This window comes from Scardinius erythrophthalmus, assembly GCF_964197995.2.
Source record: "Scardinius erythrophthalmus genome assembly, chromosome: 5".
Lineage (NCBI taxonomy): Eukaryota > Metazoa > Chordata > Actinopteri > Cypriniformes > Leuciscidae > Scardinius > Scardinius erythrophthalmus.
The window spans coordinates 43,521,028-43,545,980 of NC_138225.1; the positions used below are offsets into that span (position 1 = coordinate 43,521,028).

A 24,953-nucleotide genomic window follows, 5' to 3' on the forward strand; every position below is an offset into this window, starting at 1 on the left:
GGGAAAAAAGTTTATGTTTGGCCTAGATCCGGATCATCTGAATAGTAGGTTATCTCTTTTTCACTACATATCAAGCATATTGGGTTTTGATTTTATGGGGACAATGGTTTTTATACTGAACAAACTGAATATGCAATCAGCTAACCCTAAACCTAACAATCACAGAAAACCTTCCACAGTTCTAGTTCTAGCTCTAATTTTTTTTTATTTATTTTTTTAATGTTTTTGTATTAGCTGTTTAGTATGATGTATTAGCTGTTTTCCTCATGGGTGACCAAAAAATGTCCACAAGGAAGAGGATTTCTTTGGTCACCAGGTCTTCCCATACTGAAAAACTAAAGAGTAGTCAGTTTATTCTTTCAAGTTATACCAGGCAATATTTGTATCATAAATATGCTGTAAAACATATTTTAGGGTTGACAAACCCACAGTTTAGTGAGAAAATTAGTTCTCAAGCCATAGGCTTAAATGATTTCAAGTGTCAAGAGCCTCTGCAAAGTTCAACCATAACCTATGTTCTATTCATAGTTTGCAGAAGTGAAACTTCGTTTCTGCACAAACTGTGTATGAGTCAGTTTCATTGCAATTTGATAATGAAGAGGATTAATTAACATGTCTTTCTTCAGTGGAACTCTATCTGCTATATAGGTCTATATAAACAGACATTTTTCAAAATATTTTCTTTTGTGTTCTGACATGATGGTGTGTCATGTTAATCTCTGAAATGTGACAAAATGTGATGAAAATGATTCTGGTTCTGAGATATAAATAAAAGAACACTTTTCCACGAGCACATAAGCGGCTTAACCCAACACGATCTCATGAAAGTGCGTATCTATAGCACGAATTGTATTTCTCGTGCCATTTACCGCAACATCAAAAAAAGTTTTTGCGTGCATATGATAGGCTACACACTGTCGGTGAATCAGCAGAGTTCCTGCTATATGAGGCCAGCATTGTTTGCCGCCCAGGCTCATGGCCAGAATGCTGCGCGCGTCTAAACGTTGCTCAGTCAGATATGCTGTCTAGGTAGGCAGTTCACTTTGTTCTATCTTCAGATGAGATTTCAAGAGGATCTGTTGCGCTGTAGTTTCGTGAGTGATGGGAATACCCCTCACTCTTCCGTGAGCTGGTAAGCTGCGTGTGAGTACCAGTCAAGAGGATCCGACAATGCGCAAGTGGTCGGCTGCATTTTACTTCACTCTAGGTATGTGCTTTAGCTGTGTTTTCAAACAAGTATTTACACGGAAATATGTCACATTATAGCATTTCATTGATATCATTGCTGAAGTGATGTTATTTCAGTTGGTTTATTAATATTTCAGGTTTCTTATCTCTCTGTACAACCGAAGCGTCAACAGGTCAGTTGCGTCTGTGTGTGTGTGTGTGTGTGTATTGGGTCAGAGTCTGAGACCACATTGAACCCTGTAATAATAATAATAATAAAAAAAAAACTTCTGTTTTTAAAAATGGAACAGAGACACTTTTTGACGTAGGGACTATATATAGATTGGATTACAGGCCAGCAATCAACAATATGTGAACTTAATTCATAAGATCTTTGTACACATTTTGTGTTTCCTTTTCAGCACAATATGCTTTTTGAAACATATTCAAATCATGCTGTAAACATTGTGGCAATCGCTTAACACAGCTTTTCATTTAAACTTTAAAGGTTCCTGTAAATGCGACAACTTGAACTCACTAAAAGACAAATGTAACAACACAGAAGGTAAGAAATGACCAGCGCAAATTATGTAAGCTATGTATTTTTATTTATTAGATTGGAGTAAGCTAGAATAGTTCTTAGTGTAACATAAATGTTACTTTATTTGTATTAGGAATAAGTATTGCCTACAATGACACATCTTTTGGTTTTATATCCCCACTAAATTGTTGAAGACATGGCAAGGCAAACATCTTTATGTTTCAATAAAACATATTTAGCTATTCTTTGGATGAAGCCTAGTTTAAAAAATCCCCCCCATACCATTTAAGGATTACTGTTTTCTTCTTTAGAGTGTCTATTTACACGCTTGCCTTTTTCCAATTTCCATTCTTCTTCCCTTTTCCATTGCATATCAGCTTGGAGAGGTGTTTATTTTAGATACAATAAAATAATGAACAAAATATTCGGGCATTTAATAGGCTTAAAGTATGCAACAACAACAACAACAACAAACAATTAAAATTATGTCATAATTTTGTCATAATTTCTAAATTTACACAAAAAGTGTAACTATCTTTACTAGCTTAACATTCAGCCCTGTTACCAAAGGTATTAGAAAAAAAAAAGTCTAAACAAATATTTTCCTTTAATCAATGAAGTTAGTTACATTTTAGGATGAAATGGTAATATCCCTTGCTTTTATTGCACTTTCCTGAGATGAGTGGGAAACAGTAACTACAGTAACTACAAAACCAACATTTGTTGTCAATGTAATTATCCTCTGCTGAGTTACAGTGTTTGTTTTGTTTCATTTTTTAAATTATTTGTTTGTGTGTCTGTGTGTGTGTGTGTGTGTGTGTGTGTGTGTGTGTGTGTGCGTGCGTGTGTGTGTGTGTGTGTGTGTGTGTGTGTGTGTGTGTGTGTGTGTGTGTGTGTGTGTGTGTGTGTTTTCAAGATCTTTGCAAATCTTGAAAATGAATAGAAACTAAAAGTTGGATGAACAATATTTTCCAAAAGTCAACCGCTTCGTCATTTAATTTGGAAGAGTTTCAAGTTTTTGTTTCAGTATCTGTAGAAAGTAACATTCATTTTGTTTATATTATCATTGGATATTTCTCATTTATTAGGAGTCTATGATTTTACATGCTTCATAAAACTTACGATTAATAAAAATAATCGTAAGCTCATCTGTGAATGGAAATATGGAGGAGACTTTTCAACCCCATCCACACTCTACGCACAACAGTAAGTACACGTAAGAAGTGAGAAATATGACGATTTCAACTTTATTCTGTTTGGACTGCAGTCTGAGGCTGAGCTTCATACTTTCTTGCTGTTGTTTGATTGTTTATACTTCCTAATATCAAATGTAAAAGTTAATGTACAATTCTCCACGTGATAACTGAGAATTACATTAAACAATCCACACTGTTTGTTTCCTGCGTAGGAGACATTGCTTTTGTGAACCCATAAATAAGAAGAATGCAACTGAAATGACTTTAAATGCCTTTAAAGTAATACATCGGGATATAACAGCTCACGTAATTGCAACCAGTGAAGATCAAAGCAGGTGCACCTACAAAAATTTCAGTGGACATTCATCGCAGATAAGTATGTTAATCAACAATATTACTATGAATCAGTTTCAATGTATTATGATTTTAAGTGTTTCTAACCTCTGACCTTAATCTAATATACTGATTTATTGCCTGCAGTTACTTGGAAATTACTAGAAATTTTAATATTAGTAAAAGTTGCTTGACAATTCTGTTACCAGACAGAAATTTCCCCAGGTTAGTATGTGATTCTGCTTTAAAATGTTTTCTTTCATTTCAGCACGGTGTGGTCCTCCCTCTAAACAGAATCTAATTTTTAAAAGAAGCTCTGGTCATTTGTCTGTTAAAGTGGACTGGGGAGATGAAAGAAATTATATTAAACAGTTCTCTGTAAAGTATAGAGAGTTCAACACTGCAATGTGGAAAGAGGTCAGTAACAACTAACCCAATCTTATGGCAATTTAACTACTTTACATTTTGGTGAATTGGTGGCTAATTCTGCTTACGCCCCAACGACGGGCATGATTAGGGGTTGGATTAGCGGTGGGCCTTCATGCTTACTTTTTTGCAAAAAATTGTTTTTGTATGATTCACATTCACAATACCTCGCAAAATAGTTCTCGTGAGATCAGGTTGATATTTGCACCCTGCAGTTTCAGAGTTTATCAGTGTCAGTTTCAGTGTCTAATTGCAACAATCATTGTCACCTTTTTATCTTGCATATCTGAATATGGAAAATAATATGACACGTCATAATGTGCACTATTGTTAACTTAATAGTGCAAAGCCCTGTGACAATATTCACCCTGTGGAATTGATTTTCAAACACATTTATTAACTTTATGAGGGCATGTTATTTCCTAATCAAATAACACACATTGTGACATTCATTTGTGTAAATTACTTGAAATAAATTTTCATTATGAATACTTATATATCTATCAAATCAAATCAATTACAAATTTATTTTCGCTAGCACACATTAAATAATTTACCCGCGCTAATGTCAGATGAGTGCAAAATGGGAACATTTTTTGCCGTCGCAATTATGAATATCTTGGGTGTGTTTGTTCACAGCACTGGAGTTTACAGTAATAGAGTGTGGATCAGTGTAGATTTGAGAAAGCACTGTACACTAGGGTGTGGTGTGGCTTTGTGGTTAAAGATGTGGGGCCTCGTTTACAAACCTTTGTGTGGGTTTAAACCCCAAAAGTATGCGTAAGCACAAACTACACAAACTATCGTTAGTATAGGACAATATTTGGCTGAGATACAACTATTTGAAAATCTGGAATCTGAAGGTGCAAAAAAATCGAAACATTGAGAAAATCGCCTTTAAAGTTGTCCATTTATGTGTGCGATTTGTGCTGCATTCACTCACAAAAATAAATGTTTTATATATTTACGGTAGGAAATGTACAAACTATCTTCATGGAACATGATCTTTACGTAATATCCTAATGGTTTTTGGCATAAAAGAAAAAATCGATAATTCTGACCCATACAATGCACTGTATTGTTGGCTATTGCCACAGATATAACCGTGCAACTTGTGACTGGTTTTGTGATCCATTCCAGGGTCATGTGCAATCCCTATTCAGTTAGTTATAATGATTATGACACCTGGATGAAAGTGAAGTCTGATCTGAATTTATATCTATTTCCATCTGAGCTACATTTTATATTTATGAAATAATCTATCTATCTATCTATCTATCTATCTATCTATCTATCTATCTATCTATCTATCTATCTATCTATCTATCTATCTATCTATCTATCTATCTATCTATCTATCTATCTATCTATCTATCTATCTATCTATCTATCTATCTATCTATCTATCTATCTATCTATCTATCTATCTATCTATAAATCCATCCTTTAAACCCTCAATTTTTTACACTTTTTCAACTTCAATCATAAAAATATAGGTTCAGGCCTACTACAGGACCTTTTCCAACTGACACTAGAGATGTTAATGTGCTAGCTTGTTTCTCCTCATTTTGTACTCTTGTACTCTGCAGCAAAAGTCTAAAAACAGCAGAGAATGTAATATGTGGAATGTGACGTCTTCTCTGCCTTACGAGTTGCAAATACATTGTGATCACAATGAAGAGTGCGCGCAGTGTCCGCTCAGTGAGGTCATCGTGGTCCCGCGGGGTGAGTTGAAGACAGGTTTTCAAAGTGGCTAAATACAAATGTGTGTATTTACTGATTTCTGTATTTTCTTGAAACTGTATACTTTTCTTTTAATAGTGAAGTGTGTGATTTCTGTCATGAAACAGACAGTTACAAGTTACAAACACTTCTTCAATTCAAACACAAATCTTAGAGCTACACTAAACTCACAGCATTAGTTGAGACAATGTTATTCCCATCTGCTCCGCTCAAACAAACAATTCTATTTTGTGCTGTTGGTGGCAGGGAAATTACACACTTTATATTTAATATTTAATTGACTACTGTATTTTCAAAATTTTACCCCTTCAGAACTCACAGATGCACCATCAATCCAATGGGAGTCTCAAGACCATATACAAAACCGTTTTATATCAGCAGGACAGAGAAAAGTGGTCGTGATGTGGGAGGTACTAAGTTATGTCATTTCTCAACACCATCTGTGGTGTCAATGTATATTTTAGGTGTTGGTCAGACAGGGTGTTTTTTTGTTTTTGTTTTTCAACTATTTTATTTGGAACATATTTGTATCCTAATGGGATACAATAATAATCCTCTAAGAATCAAATAAGATCCTTCTGGATAATAACTTTTTTATATATATAGTATAATCTTATTTGATTCTTAGATTTTTCTTATTTTATCCCTTTAGGATACTGGTAACACTTTAGAATAAATGTTTCTGTCATAAATGAATAACTACACAAGACTATAACTGTTACGAGTTATGCCGAGTTCAGTCTGCACGATTTTCAAAGTAGTCGGGTCACTGTTCTTTTCACACTGCATGACTATCCAGGGTAACATTCAGTTGCTGGTGTGTTCACACTGCACGATGCATCGGCGACAGGAGGTTTCACACTGCATGACTTTCAGGAGGAAGAATCGCCGACAACTCCTGTCTGGCCCGCAAACTACGTTTCGCAACCAAACACACGCGAGAAGTGATAAGGAAATAACGCAAAATCCGCGTGCGTAAGACCGCAGTTCTCGTGCGAGTTTGAAATTGTTATTAAAAATAATAGCCTGCAAGAAGCTTGCGACCCAAATTGTCTGTGCACTGATTTGCAGCGAAAAGGAGAAAAAGAAAAACATTATGCGTGAGGAAATGGCTGGGAAGACAAGGGGAGCAAGGACTGTGTGTTCTGCAAAGAGAGTTGGGGGTAAATAAATAATGTTGCAATGTGCTGCTGTTGCTGCTGGTCAAGCAAATGTTTGTGCTTTGTTTCTGTTTGATATAATTGTAAATATATCTATTAAAATACTAATATTGTGGTCTATAACTCCTCCCCGAACTCCCCGCTGCTCTGTATCTGGCTCTCTCATTGGCTGTCGGTCATCGCCGATGTAGTTTTCAGTCAGAACACTTTCACACAGCAGGATTTTGAATCGCCGACAGGTCCAGATATTTAGCATGCCAAATATCTCACGGGCGTCGGCGACTCGTCTGTGATTCTCTCAGATCGCGTCTTTGCTCATTCACACTGCGTGATTGTCACTCGCGTGAACGAGCACCGATTTGCCTGTGATTTCGGGCATTTGTCGGCGATTTCTCAAAACCTGTCGGCGAGCCAAAATCGGGGCTAAAATCATGCAGTCTGAACTCGGCATTAGCTGTAGTAATCCAAGGGAGAATGCAAGAAGATAATTAAACTGACTTTTTTAATGAACAACAGGGAAAACAAAGCACTGCAGACTATAACATAATGTTAACACTAGACAAGGGAGGTAAGGAAAACTCAGGGCTTAAATACACAAGGATGCTAATCAAGAGAACTAGAGACAGGTGCTTAACATAATCAGTAACCATAGAAACAAACAAGGCAAACACAGGCAAACAGGAACAGAACAGAACCAAACCAAACCAAACCAAACCAAACCACAAAGAAACATGTAAAAACGTGTGTTTTTAATTGCGATTAATCACGATTAATCACAGAAAAAATGTGTGATTAATCTTTTCTTTTTTTTTATCGATTGAGAGCACCAGTTTTAAATAGATTAAATAGATAGCACTAGTGCTGTCAATTGATTAAAAAAAAAAGATACTCGACAAAACAGACATTTTGGCATAAATGTGTGTGTTACTGTTCGTTCAAGCGTGAAAGAGAACTCGATTCTGGTGCGCACGATACTGGCACGCGTCTTTCTGTGTGTTGTGTATCACATAGACAGGACATTCACAGACAGCGCGTTCTCTTTTGTCTTGTCGCGTTTTAAAAGCGTTTGCGTGAATAAGAGCGTGGTCATATAATGTAACGTTCACCAAAAGATGACCAAAAAATGGATGCTGCTTTAATTGTGTTAAATATTTTAACACGTTAGACTGGACAAAAATGAATCGCATACGTTAACACGTTAACGTTGACAGCACTAAAACTAACATACTCGTAACATTACACCACCCTCCCGGTAGACGCAACCTTGTGCCGTAACTAAATAACAAAGTCCAAAAGAGGAGGGAGGGTGGGGGTGTGGGGGTTGTGGTGCAGAGCTGCGGTTTAGGACTGAGGTGGGGCCAGGGGTACTGAGGACCAAAGCGGAACTGGAGGGAAGGCGGAGCCCGACAATGCCGAAAGCGTGAAGGGACAAAGAGCAGCTGAAGGCTGAAATTCCCTGGCGCAGACAGAGCAACAAAGGACCAAGGCAAAGCCAGAGGGATAAGAGATCCCCGTGGAGCTCTGAGGATGACGGTCCCAGGTGGAGCCGAGGAAGGAAGGAGCCAAGGTGGAGCCGACTGGTCGACGGGATGTCGAGTGACAGGCTCGGCAGCTGGTGGCAGAGCCAGGGGATCCCCTTGCCAAGGCGGAGCTGGAGACCGGAAGACCCAAGGCAGACCCACAGAGCAGAGTGGAGTAAACAGAGGGGGAGCTGAGGGACTGAAGGGAGCCAGCGAAGGTGGGGATGAAGGTCTGGCTGTCTTTAGTAGAGGAGGTGGGAAAGGGAGGCTGGGTGGGAGCATCAGAGATGCAGGAGATTTGGAGCTGGGCAGGACCAGCAGAGATGCAGGAGTCGGGCACGACCTGTGGCAACAAGAGACTTTGGGGAATCATATCTTCCAATCCCTCAATTAATAATGTAGAAACCTGGCACAGCTCACCCTCAGCAGCAGGAGTATGGGAGGGGCTCCACTCCATGTCCTTGTACTCCACTAAAGACAAAAATGGCCTCAGTTGTCTCTGGCTCTGTTCTTGTGGCGGGGCTCGATCTCCCTGTCTGCGGTGTGCTTAGGCTCTTGGTCCGTGGTCCGTGGTGGGAATGGCTGAAGTTAGACTCTGGGTTTGGAGATGGCCTGGTGTTGTCCTCATCTGCAAAGCAGGTAGTTAACAGAGAGTAATTTTTTACCAGCACCCACTCCACAAACCGGCAAAATCCCCCTAGGGACCAGATAGTGTATTAGGCACGCCAGATCTAAAAAGTCCCTTGTCTGGTCCTTGAGGGATCACTCTCCTTGCTCCAGCAAAAGGAGGTGCACGGCAGGTAAATCCATAATTTATGACCTAATCTAATCTTGGTCTAGTGTTTTGTTATGAGTTACCTTTAGTAATCCAAGAGAGAACGCAAGAAGATGATCAAACTGACTTTAAATGGACACCAGGGAAAACAAATCATTACACACTAAAACACAACGTTAACGCTTGACAAGGGACTAAGGAAAGTTCAGAGGAATAATGGAAAATTGGCCATGCAAGTAAAGTCATGAAAACTATACAGTTGGGGGAGCTATTGCACATCTTCTGAAAGAGTAGAGAATTTTTTTTATTAAAACACAGGCAAAAAAGAAGCAGAAACAAGCTATAAAAACATTGCTTATGCATGGTGTAGTCTTTGAAAAAAAAAGCTTTTTTTTTATGAAACTTACCCACATTCAAGTGTTGATAAAATAAAGAATTCATGAAGCTATAATAAAACATTTTTTTTTTTTTGGTTTCAGATACAACAAAATGGGGGCCATGACATTTTCATGAAAATTATCAAAAATGCTGGCGGTTGCTGACAACTTGCTGAAAAAAAAAAAAAAAAAAAAAACTGGTGGGGAAAGACTTAACAACTTACCAAAATCATAAGTCTGCTATTACATATTCATCATGTACGTGATTAATTATTAATTGAAGTACTGGTTAAAATGTTAATCTGTCCTGTATGTTATTGATTAGTTTCACATTCATTATAAGAAGTGTATTTCTTAGTAGTACTTGGGAGATAAAAATAGTTACTGGTTAGCTAGTAGTGAACTACTGTATAAAACAGTGCGATTTTTTTTTTCAATCGCTAGGACCCCAAGGTTTTCTACCCAACAAAAACACTTTGTTATTAGTGGTTGACCGATATCTACATCGGCCGATGAGTTTTATATTTTGGCCGATGTGTTGGATGCGGGACTTTTATTTTGACAGCGCTGAGAACTTTACTAGATAGAACTGTTAAACAAATAAAGTAAACTGTATACAAAAACGTATTATAGCATTTGCTTTCTCATTTACTGTCAGGATGTAGCAAATACGCATTAATATAATTTAAACAAAATTTTGAAAATCTAATAAACTTTTAATTTCACAAACCTTGCAGATATAGTCGAATTCAGCTGTCAGATCATCTGATGTGCACATTTCTAGCCTGCATGAACGTGTAAAGTAACTCTGTGTGTGATGGTCAGTCCGTGTGAATTTAATGTGCACAGGAGATCAGCTTCAGCTTCACAGCTCGTTCAATAAACTTTAAAACCTTGATTTCAAACTGTGCTGCACTGTATTCCGTTGCCCATTATATTCATGTCATTTTTACTATGTGCTGTATGTATGTTATCTTGTCTTTATTTGAAAAAATATGATTCAGTGAGCAAACTTACCAGATTACGAGTCCCCTGTCGGTTACAGTGTTTACTTCCTTTTTATTTATATATTTTTTTAAACAATTTCTTTATTTGTGAAAAAAACTGTAATTCGATTACAGAATCAAGAAGTTTTTCATCTGAAGTAAGTCTGTTTAATTTTTATATATAAAGAATTGTTAAATATATAGAAGACTTCTTGAAGTAAGTGTGCTGTGCTGAAGAAGTGGTCCTTGCAAAACTCGGCACTAGTCAGTTACTAGGGTCTTTTTTTTCCGTGACTGCTAGAAATCTAACTCCCAAGTCTGTGCAATGTTCTAATGATATGATATGACTTGTTCATGTTGCTATACAGTTGCTAGGGTATGGCTACACAATTACCATGGTGATACTTGTTTACAACCATGCTGCCATATGCTAGAGTGCGGCTAGACAGTTACATGGTTGAAAGGTATAGACTGGATGTCTGCCCGAATCAAAAGAGCCAACCCTGTGTCTCTATGATGTTCTGGTGCTGATATATGGCTTATTCATCCTGCCATAGAGTTGGCATGGTGCTCTAAATGCTTGCTAGGGCGTGGCTAGAAGGTTTCCATGGTGGTATTTAAAGACTGCTTGCCAGTCTGAGTCAAAAAGAGACCACCCAGATGTCTCTACGATGTTCTAATCCACAGGTAACCCTCTCACCTTATTTCAATGGAAATCTATGATGTGGTTGCTAGGGTACTGTAACTGGTTGCTAGGGCATTGCTATGTCATTGTTATGTCACTACTTATTGGCTGCTTGCTGGGCAGAGTCAAATGAGCCCATCCACAAGTCTCTATGACATTCTGATGTGGAGATATGATGTCACAAACTTCTGTCCAATGTTAAGTCTGGGATTTTTCGCCCGCTGGATGAACATTGTATGCCCAATTGTTTATAAAAGTCAGAGCAGTGTTGTCCGTTGTCCGTTGTCCTCAATAAGCCGCACAATTTGACACTTCATTCATGACAAATGTCGTGGGGTGAGTTAGGTGTCAAAATTTGTACAGAAGAAGAAGAAGAAGAAGAAGAAGAAGAAGAAGAAGAAGAAGAAGAAGAAGAAGAAGAAGAAGAAGAAGAAGAAGAAGAAGAAGAAGAAGAAGAAGAAGAAGAAGAAGAAGAAGAAGAAGAAGAAGAAGAAGAAGAAGAAGAAGAAGAAGAAGAAGAAGAAGAAGAAGAAAGTCAATGTGAGATAATAATAGTGATGCTAAAGAGAACTGTGTGAAGAATTTTGGTGGTGGTTTGTGTCTGAGTGAGAAATAAATTCACGTAATTTGAATGATGGCGTAGTTGAATGCATTTTGTGCCAAAGCAGTGATAAATGATCCACAGTTTAACTCAGATATACTGCTGTTGTGCTCACTGTGGGAAGAGTTTTGAAAAAGTGACCTAACTGAGAAAGTGTCCTAGTAATTGAAGAAAACAAACTGTAATCAGAGTTTCTTGTTAATATTAGTTGTTAGAATATTGATAATGCACTACACATTTGTTCCTGTGTAGTTACTCATTAATGATGGAGCAAAATTCTAAAGTATTACCAAGATCCATTAAGATTAGTTCCAAAAAATGATAGAAGTTCCCATAGGAACCCTATATACATTATATTACATGTCAATCGTGAACATCCTTTCTTTCAGTATGCAAACAGTGAGGTTGTGGCTGACTACAATGTGACCGTGGGGAAAGTATCCGGGGAAAACATCACTCTGTGTAACAGTTTCAGCACTAAAGATCCATCTCTCACCCTAATCCTGTCTTACTCTGCATACAACATCAGCGTCAGGGCTTTGAACAGTGTTGGATCGTCTCCTGTTTCCAGTATAGCCATTAAGCAAATGGATGAGTTGAAAGGTACATTGCTTTCGTATTTTGTTACATGCTACATGCAGAGTACTCTGGTTAGCTTTACTTTATGTCTATACTTTGTTTTTTTTTTGTTTAGATTCGTTTGGGCTGTTAAGTGTTAACATAACCAGGAACAACAGTTTCAGTCTGTCCTGGAACAGCTCGGTCTCTAGCGTGTGTTACTGTGTGGAGTGGTGGGCCAAAGGACAGATTCCAGCTTTCCAATCATTCTACGTGAAGCAGACGCACAGAGAAATAACCGAGAAAACTAAGAGAAGTACTGTTCCCTTTTATTCTCGTATAATAAATAGGATGAAATAAATGTATAACAGTATATTCGTATAATGGATTAATGGACACTAAAGATGTCCAAAATGATGAAAAAGAAAAAGTTCTTAGGAGTGTAATCATTTGTAATTATTGATTTAATAACTCTAAAAACATGGTATAAATAAAAGTGGTATACGTATCTGTCAGGGTTTTACAGATGATGCAGACAAGATGGTAAGGTTAATAGTTTATTTTCAGGGAGTGTGGAGATGCAGACAGATGGTGAGTAACAGAAACACAGAATAACAGTGGATGCTTAGCTGGTTGGTAATGTCCTTGTCATTCTTTCTCTTTGCAGATGATGTCAGGCTGAAGGCAGAACAGGATGGCAGGCAGGACGGATTGGAGAGGATGAAATGACAGGTAGGAATCCAGGTAAGTGTTCGGAAGTCTGTGGGTCATGTTAAGGTGAACATCGACGAGACCAGACAAGGAGTGAAGGGAGAGTGTTGAATATAAAGGGTGGTTAATGAGGGAGTGCAGGTGATGATGATTGGTGATTGGGTGAGTGAGTGCAGGTGTGCGCCATGGAGGATTCTGGGGAATGAAGTGCACACACAGATGAAGGCTGAAGAACGTGACCGTGACATTACTCCCCCCTCCCGTAAGGCGCGTCCCGCGCCGAAGAAGGCAGCATACGGGAGGGAGGGTGGGCATCCTGGAGTCCGTGACGGGAAGGTGGAGCAGGTTCAGGAGTACGGACTCCAGGATGGTGGCAGGACAGACAGAGGAGGTGATCAGGACGGTGCAGACTGAGCAGGGAACCAAGGTGAAGCAGACTGATCAGGGGACCATGGTGATACAGGCTGAGCAGGGGACCATGGCGGTAAGGACCTTTCGGGTGGCCATGGCGGTGCGGACCCTTCGGGTGGCCATGGCGGAGAGGACCCTTCGGGTGGCCACGGCGGAGAGGACCCTTCGGGTGGCCACGGCGGAGAGGACCCTTCGGGTGGCCACGGCGGAGAGGACCCTTCGGGTGGCCACGGCGGAGAGGACCCTTCGGGTGGCCACGGCGGAGAGGACCCTTCGGGTGGCCATGGCGGAGAAGACTGATAGCCCCCCCCCCAAAATTCCTTTGGGGAAATATCAGGCTTTAACACGGGACTGGAAGAGGCAGGGGGCGAAAGCGGCTCTGGGCTGGACAGGACCAGTGATGAAGGCGGCTGTGAGCTGGGCGGAACCAGCGGCGAAGAGGGCTGTGAGCTGGGCAGCGATGAGGGCTGTGAGCTGGGCAGCGATGAGGGCTGTGAGCTGGGCAGCGATGAGGGCTGTGAGCTGGGCAGCGATGAGGGCTGTGAGCTGGGCAGCGATGAGGGCTGTGAGCTGGGCAGCGATGAGGGCTGTGAGCTGGGCAGCGATGAGGGCTGTGAGCTGGGCAGCGATGAGGGCTGTGAGCTGGGCAGCGATGAGGGCTGTGAGCTGGGCAGCGATGAGGGCTGTGAGCTGGGCAGCGATGAGGGCTGTGAGCTGGGCAGCGATGAGGGCTGTGAGCTGGGCAGCGATGAGGGCTCTGTGCTGGGCAGCGATGAGGGCTCTGTGCTGGGCAGCGATGAGGGCTCTGTGCTGGGCAGCGATGAGGGCTCTGTGCTGGGCAGCGATGAGGGCTCTGTGCTGGGCAGCGATGAGGGCTCTGTGCTGGGCAGCGATGAGGGCTCTGTGCTGGGCAGCGATGAGGGCTCTGTGCTGGGCAGCGATGAGGGCTCTGTGCTGGGCAGCGATGAGGGCTCTGTGCTGGGCAGCGATGAGGGCTCTGTGCTGGGCAGCGATGAGGGCTCTGTGCTGGGCAGCGATGAGGGCTCTGTGCTGGGCAGCGATGAGGGCTCTGTGCTGGGCAGCGATGAGGGCTCTGTGCTGGGCAGCGATGAGGGCTCTGTGCTGGGCAGCGATGAGGGCTCTGTGCTGGGCAGCGATGAGGGCTCTGTGCTGGGCAGCGATGAGGGCTCTGTGCTGGGCAGCGATGAGGGCTCTGTGCTGGGCAGCGATGAGGGCTCTGTGCTGGGCAGGACCAGCTGTGAGGAGGGCATTGAGCTGGACTGGACCAGCTGTGAGGAGGGCGTTGAGCTGGACAGGACCAGCTGTGAAGAGGGCGTTGAGCTGAATGGGACCAACAGTGAAGGCTCTGTGCAGGGCAGGACCAGCAGTGAAGGCTTGGTGCTGGGCAGGACCAGCGGCGAAGAGGGCTCAGTGCTGGGCAGGACCAGCTGTGAGGAGGGCATTGAGCTGGACTGGACCAGCTGTGAGGAGGGCGTTGAGCTGGACAGGACCAGCTGTGAAGAGGGCGTTGAGCTGAATGGGACCAACAGTGAAGGCTCTGTGCAGGGCAGGACCAGCAGTGAAGGCTTGGTGCTGGGCAGGACCAGCGGCGAAGAGGGCTCAGTGCTGGACTGGACCAGCGGCGAAGAAGGCTCTGTGCTGGACGGGACCAGCGGCGAAGAGGGCTCTGTGCTGGACGGGACCAGCGGCGAAGAGGGCTCTGTGCTGGACGGGACCAGCGGCGAAGAGGGCTCTGTGCTGGACGGGACCAGCGGCGAAGAGGGCTCTGTGCTGGACGGGACCAGCGGCGAAGAGGGCTCTGTGCTGGACGGGACCAGCGGCGAAGAGGGCTCTGTGCTGGACGGGACCAGCGGCGAAGAGGGCTCTGTGCTGGACGGGACCAGCGGCGAAGAGGGCTCTGTGCTGGACGGGACCAGCGGCGAAGAGGGCTCTGTGCTGGACGGGACCAGCGGCGAAGAGGGCTCTGTGCTGGACGGGACCAGCGGCGAAGAGGGCTCTGTGCTGGACGGGACCAGCGGCGAAGAGGGCTCTGTGCTGGACGGGACCAGCGATGAGGGCTTTGAGCTGGACGGGACCAGCGATGAGGGCTTTGAGCTGGACGGGACCAGCGATGATGAGGGCTTTGAGCTGGACGGGACCAGCGATGATGAGGGCTTTGAGCTGGACGGGACCAGCGATGATGAGGGCTTTGAGCTGGACGGGACCAGCGATGATGAGGGCTTTGAGCTGGACGGAACCAGCGATGATGAGGGCTTTGAGCTGGACGGAACCAGCGATGATGAGGGCTTTGAGCTGGACGGAACCAGCGATGATGAGGGCTTTGAGCTGGACGGAACCAGCGATGAGGGCTTTGAGCTGGACGGAACCAGCGATGAGGGCTTTGAGCTGGACGGAACCAGCGATGAGGGCTTTGAGCTGGACGGAACCAGCGATGAGGGCTTTGAGCTGGACGGAACCAGCGATGAGGGCTTTGAGCTGGACGGGACCAGCGATGAGGGCTTTGAGCTGGACGGGACCAGCGATGAAGAGGGATTTGAGCTGGACGGAACCAGCGATGAAGAGGGATTTGAGCTGGACGGAACCAGCGATGAGGGCTTTGTGCTGGACAGGACCAGCGATGAGGGCTTTGTGCTGGACAGGACCAGCGATGAGGGCTTTGTGCTGGACAGGACCAGCGATGAGGGCTTTGTGCTGGACAGGACCAGCGATGAGGGCTTTGAGCTGGACGGGACCAGCGATGAGGGCTTTGAAAACTCTGGCTCTGGCTCGGGGAGAACGACGCTCACAGGCTCTGGCGGGCAGGCGACCGGCTCTGGCTCTGGCGGGCTGGCGACGCTGTCAGTCACAGGCGCGGCGGGCATGACGCTCATAGACTCAGGGGCGGCGGGCACGACGCCTACTGCCTTGGTCTCGGCAGCTCTGGCGTGAAGTGCGGGCTCGGCTGGACTGGCGTGAAGTGCAGGCTCGGCTGGACTGGCGTCAAATGCAGGCTCGCTAGTGCTGGTGACTGAATTCCGGATGATGATGGGTGGCGTGGTGAAGATGGCTGGAGATGGTGGTTGAGTGGCGATGTCCTCAACATCACCTACGGTGAACCTTGAGCCACTCAACCTCAACACATGATCTAGATACTGGGCAAATGAGCCTGGGATTGCCTCCGCTGGAGCTTGCTGGTACAGATGGTTATCCAGTCCGCCCCAAAATACTGTTTTTAGGACATCATCTGTCCAGCTTACCCCAACAGAAAGCTCCAGAAAGCCGGCGACATATTCCTCGATTGAGCAGCCATCTTGAAAACAATGAATCAGACGATCAGCTGGGGTTAGGGTGAAGTGAGCAACTTCCATGCTTCGTGTGGGTCTGGTCTTCTGTCAGGGTTTTACAGATGATGCAGACAAGATGGTAAGGTTAATAGTTTATTTTCAGGGAGTGTGGAGATGCAGACAGATGGTGAGTAACAGAAACACAGAATAACAGTGGATGCTTAGCTGGTTGGTAATGTCCTTGTCATTCTTTCTCTTTGCAGATGATGTCAGGCTGAAGGCAGAACAGGATGGCAGGCAGGACGGATTGGAGAGGATGAAATGACAGGTAGGAATCCAGGTAAGTGTTCGGAAGTCTGTGGGTCATGTTAAGGTGAACATCGACGAGACCAGACAAGGAGTGAAGGGAGAGTGTTGAATATAAAGGGTGGTTAATGAGGGAGTGCAGGTGATGATGATTGGTGATTGGGTGAGTGAGTGCAGGTGTGCGCCATGGAGGATTCTGGGGAATGAAGTGCACACACAGATGAAGGCTGAAGAACGTGACCGTGACAGTATCTTGTAAAAAGTAATAGATATTTGAATACATTTCAGAAGTTTTCAAACTTATTTCTCAAGGTAAAAAGTGTTTTTAATTACTTTTAATTACTAATATGAGATCCATTGACAATCTGACCTAAACTTGTAAATCTGACTTAAACCTATTTTACAGTAACATTTTTACCTTTGTAAGAGACTTCTCTTTGTGACTCTCTGTTGGTTATTCCCATTTCTATGGTTATACCTGTCATGGCTGGTTAAGGGGAGGATCTAAGCACAAATGGTACTTTAATAATCCAATCAAAAGACTAAAGGCACTCAGGAATACAGACAGGGATGAATAACACAAACAACAAGAACAGATAAAGAACTGAACCAAATAGCGAAATATAAATACACAAGATAGTGAGGGGTAAAACAAAGCCCAGGTTAGACCGATCAGTCAACTCATAAGAAACCATAGCAACCAAGGCCACAGGGGCTAAACACAGGTAAAGAAACTACACTCAAAGAACCAAAACACAGACAATACCAAACTCACTTTTGATTTACATCCATCAAATACATACAAAGATACATACAAATATACATACATGTTACGTAATGCTCAGATACACAGGTTGAAGATCCAAATTCAGCTTTATTGGGGCAATCCAGAATCGTAATCCATATAACAGGCAAATGGTCAAAACACATAGCGAGTAATCCACACGTACGATTTTACATACTGTATGAAACTGAAGCTTCAATGCATGTATCGAGTACGCAGCTCAATTTCTCATGAAGTTCCGTGCCGGAGCGTGGATTGTTTTCAGAGAAGCACGTGTTAAATGAATAACTTCGTTAATGAATAACGAAGAATAACGAAGGTTCCCTTACGAGAACGTTCTCTCGTACTGCGTTGAAAACGCTGTGGGAAAACTCCTTTTCTCGAGAATATTGAAGCCTTTATTTTAAAACGCATTGCTGCAGCACATGCGAGAGCTAGAAGCTCGCGTGAGCGTGCTGATTGGCTTGTGCAAAGCAACTGCACGAACCAATGGCGGAACAGCAGAGGAGCGCGAGCCAATCGGGGCGCACTCCTCGACGGGATGCCTGTTTCTTCTCTCCGCTCGAGACTCGCTCTCGCTTCGTCAGTGAGTTATCCCGCCCTTCTTCCGTCTTCGGCGCCCCGCGAGCCCCGTAGGAAGAAGCGGCGCGATCATGAGGCGTCCTGAACGCGGTGAGTTTAGCGGATGCACGCTGGGCTTTTCTCCACGTGCTTCCCCCACGCTCTTCTCAGTTCTGTTCTCTCAGAGCGACCAACGCCCCTTGTCTGAAGCGGCGGGATTCGTCTCTTTTGACGGATCTGCTGATGTTATTGCATGACGCAGTTCCGTGGCGGCATCTGAGAACGAGGATTGGTCGGGCTCCGCGGACCCCTCCCCCCGTCTCAGTTAGACCCTTCTGACTCTCGAGCGAACATCGACGCCGAACTCTTCCGCGTCATGTCTCGCGCTGTCAATGAGCTGGGACTCTACTGGTTTTTCTCCAGCTGAGCCTGCCAGAAGCCGCCTCGACGAGTGGTACCTGCCGGGGCGCCAACAGGCCCCTCGTCAGCGCGCCGCTCCATTTCTGCCTGAGGTCCACTAAGAGCTCACTAAAAGCTGGCGCGCGCCCTTTTCAGCTCGAACGCGCTCATCTGCCTCTTCAACGCCCTCCAATGTTGACGGCGCTGAAGAAAAAGGTTATGTGTGTCCCCTCCCACTGGAGGAAGCGGTCGCTGCACACTTATGCCCTCCCACTGCAGGAAGTTGGAGGTCTAAGACTGTGCACCCATCTAAGCCGTGCATAACTACTTCGGCCATTGCCAGCCGCGCTTATGCTGCCGCCGGTCAAGCCGCCTCTGCTCTCCACGCCATGGCGACCATCCAAGTGTTTCAGGCGAAGCTCCTCCGCTACATGGATGAGTCAGGCCCTGACCCAGACACTTTTAAGGACCTCAGAGTGCGATAGATCTAGCGCTACGGGCCACTAAGACCACCGCTCAAGCACTGGGCCGCAACATGGCAGCCTAGCAGTTTTAGAGCGCCACCTATGGCTGACATTGACCGAAATCAGGGACGCAGACACAACCGCCTTCCTCGATTCTCCGGTCACAGCATCTGGTCTCTTCGGCCCATCTGTCAGTGGCTTCGCAGACCGCTTCACTGAGGCTCAGAAAGTCTCCAGCGCCATGAAGCATTTCCTCCCTAAACGCTCCAGTTCGGTCCAACGGCGCCCCAAGAGCACGCCGCGACCTGAGAGGGTAGCTTCACAAGTCCTCCAGCCCCGCCCAGTGGCTGAGACTAGCCAGCGCATGAAGCATGCAAAACGGTTCCTGTTCCCTAAGCGCCAGGGCCCGCAGCCGAAGCTCACGCTCGATCACGAGCCCAAGAAGCCGTCCTAACCGGCTTAAAGAGGGGTCATTGTCCCGCCGCGGCCGGACCAGCCCCGAAGATCGCTCGAGTGCTACTCTCAGCCCCCTCTTCAGTTCAGGCGGTTGGAGCAGTATTAAATGCAGAACATGGGCCCGTCACCTTTCACGCACCCCTGCACTCAAACGCTGTTTTAACAGCGACCCACAAAAAGCACAAATCGAGCAAAAATTTCTCCCTCACATACATGTCAGTTCGAACCCCCAACACTGGGCGTTCCAGATATGATAATGTCTCTGTCTCTGCGGGCTCTAGCTTGGCAAGCTATTCCCGGAGTTTCAGAATGGGTAATGAACATCATAAAGCGCGGTTACTCGCTTCAGTTCGCCCACAGACCACCGCGTTTCCGTGCGGTTATACAAACCACGGTAAGGAGCACACTGAGTCATGTCCTCCGCACCGAAGTGTTAAGTCTGCTGGCCAAAGGGGCCATCGAAAAGATCCCCCTTTCTCAGAGCGAGTCAGGTTTTTACAGCCGTTACTTTCTTGTTCCAAAGAAAGACGGCGGCCTGAGACCCATTTTAGATCTGAGACATCTTAACAAGGCTCTCATGTCACGGCCGTTCAGAATGCTCACGACCAGACACATCCTGGCGCAAATTCGCCCAGGCGACTGGTTTTTCTCAATAGATCTAAAAGACGCTTACTTTCACATTCAAGTGAACCCCCACCACAGGCCATTCTTGAGATTCGCCTTCAAGGGGCAGACATACCAGTACACAGTCCTACCATTTGGACTGGCACTGGCACCTCGTACATTCACGAAGTACATGGATGCAGCTCTCTCCCCCCTGAGACAGCGGGGAATGCGCATCCTGAACTACCTCGGCGATTGGCTCATATTGACCCAGTCAGAGGCGGAGTCACATACTCACAGAGCCTGGCTCCTCAGACATCTAGAATGTCTAGGGCTCAAGGTCAAATTTGCCAAGAGTATTCTGTTGCCCAGCCAACGTATCACGTTCCTGGGAACAGTTCTCGACTCTGTACTTATGAGAGCATGGCCCACACCGGCCCGTGCTCTAACGATTCAGCAGCTCGCAGCATCGCTCACAGAGGGCTCTTATGTACCCCTCAGAACGTTCCAGAGGATCCTTGGCCTCATGGCCTCCGCATCATCAGTACTCCAACTCGGCCTACTGCGTATGCGTCCTCTTCACCTGTGGCTAGCACCTCTGGTGCCACCCCATGCCTGGCATTCAGGCCACTTGGTTATCAAGGTAAACCAGCGCTGTGTTCAAGCCCTGGCACCTTGGAAAGACGCCAGCTGGTACCAGCAGGGCGTAAGCATGGGGGTGGTCTCAGAGAGGAGGGTGATTTCAACAGACGCTTCCAACTCAGGTTGGGGAGCGCTGTACGAGGGCAGGCCTGCCTCCGGCCTCTGGTCGAGCTCGGAGAAACGCCTACACATCAACTGCCTCAAATGAGAGCAGTTTTTCTGGCCCTGAAAACCTTCCTCCCATACCTGGCTGGACACCACGTATTGGTCCGGACGGACAACATGTCAGTGGTATCTTACATAAATCGCCAGGGCGGCCTCAGGTCCCGCATCCTGCTTGCCATAGCCACCCAGCTACTGTTATGGGCTCACACCAATCTGCGCTCGCTCAGGGCAGCTCACGTGCCGGGCACGTTGAACACAGGAGCAGACATGCTCTCTCGGGGCAGGGTTCCCCCAGAGGAATGGTCTCTCCACCCTCAGACGGTTCTCCTACTTTGGGAGGTCTTCGGGAAGGCAGAAGTAGATCTCTTCGCCTCAGAAGACAAACGTCACTGCCCAATCTTCTTTTCAAAGAACAGGGATGCGTTGGCCCACGACTGGCCCAGCCTTCCCCTCTATGCGTTTCCTCCGGTCTCGATGCTCCCTCAGGTCATCGAACGGATCAGAGACACGAAATGCGCAGTGCTCCTGATAGCTCCTCTCTGGCGAACCCAATCTTGGTTCCCGGAGCTGATACGGCTGTCTGTGACAGACCCTTGGCCAATCCCAGTGAGGCGCGACCTCCTGGCTCAGGCCAACAGGACTATATGGCATCCTCGTCCCGATTTGTGGGCCCTACACGCTTGGCCACTCAACGGGTACCCCAGGACCTCCCAGAGGGCGTCCTGAACACGATCAGGGAGGCTAGAGCTCCGTCTACCAGACGCCTCTACCACCATAAATGGTCAGTGTTTTCCAGCTGGTGTTTAGCTCGAAACCTCGACCCACACACTTGTGAAGTACCAAGAGTGCTATCCTTTCTCCAGGAGATGCTGGATGCGGGTCGTTCCCCCTCCACTTTCAAGGTATACGTAGCAGCCATTGCTGCACAGCATGTATCGGAAGCCGGAGCCTCCTTAGGAAAATGCGACCTTATAGTTCGCTTCCTTAAGGGCGCCAGAAGGCTTAACCCGCCTCGGCCGCCATCTGTCCCAGCATGGGACCTTTCTTTGGTTCTGCGGGCTCTTAAGGGACCTCCCTTTGAACCACTTCAGTCAGCCGACCTAAAACCTCTCTCCCTGAAAACCGCCCTGCTGTTGGCACTGGCGTCAGTCAAGAGAGTAAGTGACTTACAGGCGCTCTCTACTAGCGCTTCCTGTCTGGAATTCGGCCCCAATGACTCTAAGGTCATCCTTAGGCCAAGACATGGCTATATTCCTAAGGTGCTCTCAACTCCGTTCAGAGCCCAGGTTATTTCTCTGTCAGCTCTTCCCACTTCAGAAGAGTTCAGTGATGTTCTCACACTCTGCCCTGTCAGAGTTTTGAGAATTTATTTAGAGCGTTCAGCCTCTTTCAGACAGTCTGAACAGCTTTTTGTTTGTTTCGGGGGCCGAACCAAAGGTCTTCCCGTCACGAAGCTCACGCTGTCCAGATGGATAGTGGATGCCATTGCTCTGGCCTACACCTCACTGGGCCTTACGTGTCCCAGAGGTGTTAGAGCTCACTCCACGAGAGGCGTCGCCTCCTCGTGGGCCTGGTCGAGTGGTGTTCCTATCGAAGACATTTGTGCGGCGGCCGGATGGTCCGTCCCGTCCACATTTGTGAGATTTTACAACCTGGAAGTTCCTGCTCTGCAGGCCTGAGTTCTCTCTATCTAAGCTCTGGCTCTGCGGACCCAGGCTGGTTTTGACATTCTTTCTGTCACACTTGTGCGACGACCGGCTAGTCTGTTTCGTCCACATTTGGAAACGTTACAACCCAAAAGTCCCTGCTCCGCAGGTACGAATTCTCTCTAGCTAGGCCCTGGCTCTATGGATCCAGTCTAGTTATGAAAATGTCTATGCAGACGTTATGCGCTATATAACGTATGCGGCGGCCGGCTGGTCCGTTCCGTCCACATCTTAGACCTCTATGGTACCTGCCTTATAGGCATGAGTAGTCTCTATCTAACGCTGGCTCTGTGGACCCAGACTAGTTTTTGACTCAGACACTGGTTGTCATCTCGTGTTGTGGGATTCTTAAGACTGGCCCTTGGCCCAGCTTTATCTGTTTGGATATCTAAGGGCCCGAAGATTCGGTCTCTTTATCCTAGGCTATTCTGTACTTCCTGGAGCTCTCGGTGAGTCAGATTGGCCAAAGACGACAAGCACGGCGTTTTAAATAGTGTTCCCACAGCGTTTTCAACGCAGTACGAGAGAACGTTCTCGTAAGGGAACGTACTTGGTTACTTACGTAACCTCGGTTCCCTTAGAGATAAGGGAACGAGTACTGCGTTGCCTTGCCGTGCTATTGTCTCTTATGGCAGGTGTCTTTTCGCTTCAGTCGATTTAAACCTGTCAAATGGCGGATTCTCTGTGTATTTATACTCTTCTGTCACGTGCAGTTTCGCGCGCTTGACTCTGGCAGAGTGCCAAGCGCCCCGATTGGCTCGCGCTCCTCTGCTGTTCCGCCATTGGTTCGTGCAGTTGCTTTGCACAAGCCAATCAGCACGCACACGCGAGCTTCTAGCTCTCGCATGTGCTGCAGCAATGCGTTTTAAAATAAAGGCTTCAATATTCTCGAGAAAAGGAGTTTTCCCACAGCGTTTTCAACGCAGTACTCGTTCCCTTATCTCTAAGGGAACCGAGGTTACGTAAGTAACCAAGTACGTTTTTTTATCACAAAAAACGGCTTTTATTGTGCTTAATGGATAAAACAACGGAGCTGTGCTCTTGGGTTTATGGCTGCTAAAAAATTGACCTGCCACAATTTGACACTCTTGATGGTTTGAATCTTTTCCCAAAAGAATCAGAGAAAAGCTTCTAAGATTTAAAAGACTTCATTTCTCCATCCCTTCAATGGAGTCCAAAACACAGGCAAACAAGGATTTTCAGGACAGCAAGACATGGAAACCAAAATATGGGAAACCAGGATACAAGCACTCAGAATTGCACTGCAACACAAAACAAGACTTTCCAAAGTTAGAGTGAAAACACAGGGCTTATATAGGCAAGTTTTAACAAGGGTAATCACACACAGCTAAACATCATCACAATCATGAGAATAGGCAATGGATACTGAGAAATGAAGTTCATAATGGAAAAGCACAGGTGTTGGTAGAAGTGCCCTCTGAAAGAGATCAAGGGAACTCCAGCTGGTGGATGTAACAATACATCAAATATTAATATCTTAGAACAAAATTGATTTGTTACTATTTAAAACAACAACAATAATATATTATAATAAAGGATTGATCAGGCTAAACTAAGTGTCATGAGCCCCACAAATAACATAAAAAAATATTTTGATTTAAAAACATATTCCTTATAGAAGAGATTCAATATTAATGCATACTTTTTATTATTTTTTGGAATAAATACATTGATCTGGAGTGTTACAACATATACAGTAGTGGTCAGAAGTGATGTCCGGAGGAGATATTTGGGGATGTCCGGAGTGATGTCCGGAGGGGATATTCTATATTCTTTTTATATTTTAAATGTGAAGGAAACACAAAACTTGGTTAAAACATTTATCTGACAAAAATATTTTGCAAAAAAAAAAAAAAAAAAAAAAAGAAATGCATAGAAAAACAAAAAGTTCACAGGAAAAGTCATACAGTGACTACAACATAATTAGTTATAAATATGCATTTGCTTCTCTCTAGTTTTTGCATGTGTTCATAACGTCTTGCTGTTACGTTCAGGTGTGTGTTGGTTGAGGCACAGATAAAGCAAGATCCAGTTGCAGCACACTTTATTAATTAGATTCTAAACTTGAACAAACTAGGACAAGAACACAGGACTCAGGAACAGAACAACTGAACGACAGCGTAACTGTAGACACGAAAACAGTCAAACAGGAACTCACAAAGACAGGGCTGAATCACAGGGCTTAAATACAGGGGTAAACGAGCTAGACAGGATAACAAGGGGGCGTGGTTAATGGGAAACACCTGGGATGACTAATAGACAGACAGGGAACCACTAAACATGACAGGACACAAAACCACATTGTGACACTTGCTTTAAAAGACTTCATTTCTCTTCTTCTCTTCTCTTTCTCTTTCATTTTCTTCATTTCA

The 24,953-nt window shown here is 45.3% G+C and overlaps 1 protein-coding gene across 1 annotated transcript in view; it reads left to right on the forward strand.

Annotated features, from left to right (window-relative positions):
* Positions 1 to 968: 968 nt before the first annotated feature.
* Positions 969 to 24,953, forward strand: part of LOC308691610 (interleukin-31 receptor subunit alpha) — a 30,687-nt gene continuing 6,702 nt past the window's right edge. Inside the window, exons 1-10 of the mRNA XM_081367008.1 lie at positions 969 to 1,207; positions 1,326 to 1,361; positions 1,676 to 1,732; positions 2,797 to 2,914; positions 3,117 to 3,280; positions 3,506 to 3,654; positions 5,253 to 5,388; positions 5,719 to 5,816; positions 11,900 to 12,113; positions 12,205 to 12,384. Of these exons, the coding sequence (XP_081223134.1) occupies positions 1,171 to 1,207; positions 1,326 to 1,361; positions 1,676 to 1,732; positions 2,797 to 2,914; positions 3,117 to 3,280; positions 3,506 to 3,654; positions 5,253 to 5,388; positions 5,719 to 5,816; positions 11,900 to 12,113; positions 12,205 to 12,384 (1,189 nt within the window). The 5' untranslated portion in view covers positions 969 to 1,170. The remainder of the gene's footprint in view (positions 1,208 to 1,325; positions 1,362 to 1,675; positions 1,733 to 2,796; positions 2,915 to 3,116; positions 3,281 to 3,505; positions 3,655 to 5,252; positions 5,389 to 5,718; positions 5,817 to 11,899; positions 12,114 to 12,204; positions 12,385 to 24,953) is intronic.